This window comes from Plasmodium reichenowi, chromosome 13 (assembly GCF_001601855.1).
Source record: "Plasmodium reichenowi strain SY57 chromosome 13, whole genome shotgun sequence".
Lineage (NCBI taxonomy): Eukaryota > Apicomplexa > Aconoidasida > Haemosporida > Plasmodiidae > Plasmodium > Plasmodium reichenowi.
Window position 1 is genome coordinate 1770797 of NC_033658.1, and position 3876 is coordinate 1774672.

The 3876-nt window shown below is 15.6% G+C and overlaps 1 protein-coding gene across 1 annotated transcript; it reads right to left on the reverse strand.

Annotated features, from left to right (window-relative positions):
- Positions 1–179: 179 nt before the first annotated feature.
- On the reverse strand, positions 180–1448 carry PRSY57_1346200 (nucleoside transporter 1; the record flags this gene model as incomplete). Its single annotated transcript, XM_012909386.2, has 1 exon — positions 180–1448. The coding sequence occupies one exon, from the start codon at positions 1446–1448 to the stop codon at positions 180–182; it is 1269 nt and encodes a 422-aa protein (XP_012764840.2).
- Between the last annotated feature and the right edge of the window lie 2428 nt (positions 1449–3876).

Genomic DNA, 3876 nt, shown 5'->3' on the forward strand with positions numbered 1-3876 from the left:
TTTTTTTTTTAAATTTATTTTAAGAAAATTGAGGAGATATATACAAAATTTATATAATACTGATAAATGTAAAAATGAATAAATATATAAATAAGTAAATAAATATATATATATATATATATATATATATATATATATATATATATATTATTCATTATTTCTCTTCAATTTTCATTTATTTATTGTGTTACATCGATGGGTGGTAAATCTGGCTTTGGTAAAACTATATTGAATAAGTTATAAATGTATGTAGTCCATATACCACAGAATAATCCAACAAACATAGCAATAACTAAAAATGTGGATATAATTTCGATTTCTTTCTTTTTCTTGGCTTTTTTTAATTCTTTAACAAATACAAGGAATGGTACAGTATTAAACCAACCATTTGTAAAAGCTAACAAAGCCATACATACACATTGTTGTACAATGTTTTTGAAAAATGGATGATCAACACATGCATTTAAAATAAACCATGGAATGAATAATAATCTCAATGTGTTAGCAACCAATAATTTATTTAAAGAGAAAGTAAAATTTTTAAAGATTTTAATATGTGTAAGATTTGGTGGATATCTACTGAGAAAATCAAAAACTTGAAACATACCAACAATAATCGTAACATTATAATCGGAGATATTATGACTTTCTTGCCATTTTTTGTGTCCAACACCTGGAAATAATTGTAAAGTTAACCAGTTTACAAGAAACATAGTTAATACAGCTTTGTAACTATCTTTAAATAATTCCATATAGGATAATGTGGCATTGTTTTCTTTATTTTCTTCATCTTTTTTATTATTCTTGTTAGTTAAATCTAAATTACATACACAAAATACTATAGCTAATATTAAACACAGTTCACAGATAATATATAAATATAATAACTTTGCTTTATTAACACCATAATGTTTTTCGGGAGATACGAATTGATCAAGCAATAAATTAATAACAAAAATAAATACTCCTGATATACCAATACCTGCTGACATATAACCACCCATATTATCTTCCATAGTTGACCCTATATTAAATGCAATGGTTTGAGCTAATCCTGCCACTATACCAATAACAATAAAAGCTACTAAACAATATGTATCAAATTGTGTATCTGAAAAAAAACTATGAGATATTTGAAAACCTGCACATAAAATTGATAAACCACCCAAAAGAAATGGTAACATTATTTTGGGAATCTCAATAAATAAAGCTACGATTGAGGAACATACTAAACCTGTAATCTGAAAGGTATTATATTTAAAATTTATATTTAATCCTAAGGCTGTATTCCATACATTCAAAGAACTTAAACCTATTAATATAAAGGTTAAAGGTAACATGGAATGTTGTTTACTGCTTAATGTAGATCCTTTCTTTCCATCGTCCTTATAATCACCCCTGGATTCTATATCAGCATAAGCTTTAGATGACTCTTTACCGGTACTCATTTTTACTTTATAAAATAATAATAGATAAATAAACAAAATAAATATATAATATAGTTATATATTCATATAAATATAAATAAATATATATATATATATATATATATTAATAACCTATTAATATATATGTAAACAGCACATATATATAAATATATATATATATATATATATATATATATTTTATAAATACCTAAAAATGTTATATATATAATATATATTTATATGTATATTTATTTATTTACTATATTAATTATATAATATATATACATAATATTAATATATGTATATTTTTTAAATCTTACAAAATATATTTATTAAATAAATATATATATATATATATATATGGAAAAGAGTCAAAAAGAAAAAAAGAAAAAAAAAAAAAAAAAAATATATATATATATATATATATATATATATATATATATTATATATATATAATATTATTATAATATAATATATATATAATATATTATGTATATATATACAATATAATATTATATATATATAACACATATTTTAAAATAAGTTATATAATTTATACTATATATATATATATTATGTTATATTATATTATATTATATTATTATTTTATATGTTATTAATTATATGATAAATTTGTACCTACTTCTTAAATAATAATATTTTTATTATATATATATATATATATTCTTCAAAATAGGTATCAAAGAGAACCTTAAAATATAAGATGTTTAATATATATATAATAAAGGCATATTTATTTATAATAATAAATGTTATAAATACTTCTTTTTATGATAATATGGTGATATGATTATAATAATATATCATATTATATTATATAATATATATATATATATATATATATATATATTTATTATATGCATAATAACAAAATCTCTTTTTTTTTCTTCCTTTTAAGGAGAAAGATTTAAAGATTAGAAACAATCATCACAAAATTACATATCCCATTAATATTTACATAAATATTATACGATATATATATATATATATATATATTATATATAATATATATCTATTTGATGCTATTATATTTAATATTTACGAATTTTGTTTTAATTATAACTATGTTTAAAAAAAAACATAACAAAAACATAGGAAATATAAATAATAATTATATATTTTTTAATTATTTTATTTAACTTATATATAAATTATTATATCAAATAATTTTATTTTTCTCTTCTCATAGGTATCTTTAGAAAAACAATTTTGTTAAGCTACAAATTCAGCTTGTAGAAATAATATATCAAGGATCAAAAAAAAAAAAAAAAAAAAAAGGAGGATTATATATATTTTGTATATATTTAATATATTTAATAAAGATGAGAAAGGTGGAAAAAAAACAAAATTTTTAAATAATAATTAAAAAATGATATATAAATAAATAGTTATTTTTAAAAATATATGGATTATTAAAAAGGAATAATTATAATATTATATATAATATATATTTTTACCAAAACAAACAAAATAGTTTAATTATACGTAAAATAATTGGTTATAAAAAAATTATCTAAATAATATATAAAAAATATATTATAATATAATATAAATATATAATAATATAATGTAATAAATATTTATATATATAATAATATATGTAATAAGCTAACAAAAGTGTATAATAATTTATTTATTACGAATTAACACAAGAAAATAACTATTTTATAAAAACATATAAATAATGTTAAATTATAAAAAATGGAATATTTATAAATAAAATAAATATTATTAGAAACAAGACTTTTATAATAACATTTTTAATGTAAATATTTTGTAAAAAAAAAAAAATATATATATATATATATTATATATTTTTTTATAAAATTAATTATTGTATAATTATAAATATAAAAAATTATTATAATTTTAGGTTTTAAAATTAATCATATATATATATATATATATATAATATTATATATATATTTTATAAATAATGATACAAAATGGAAATATTTAAAAAATTTAATTATATATAATTAACATTTTAATGATCTTTTTTTTTTTTTTTTTTTTTTCATTAAAAGGAAAGAATACATTTATTCACGCATTTACAAAATATATATAATTTTTATGTATGTGTATATATATATAATTATATATTTAAATAATATACTTTTATTTATGTCCTTTTCTTTGAGCATAAATATAAAGAGGTTTGGCTTAAGATAAATACATACATAATATTTATGTATATATATATATGTTGAAAAAAAAAATAGTAAAATATATTATACAAAATTAGTATTTAAAAAAGATGAAAGTTTTTTTTTTTTTTTTTTTTTTTTTTTTTTTTTTTTTTTTTTGTTTTTTTTTTAAAAATTTTTTTATTTTTCCCATTATTTTTAAAAAAAAAAAAAAAAAAAAAAAAAATATTATTTTTTTTTTTTTTAAATATTTTTTTAAATTTTTAAAAAAAAATTTTTAA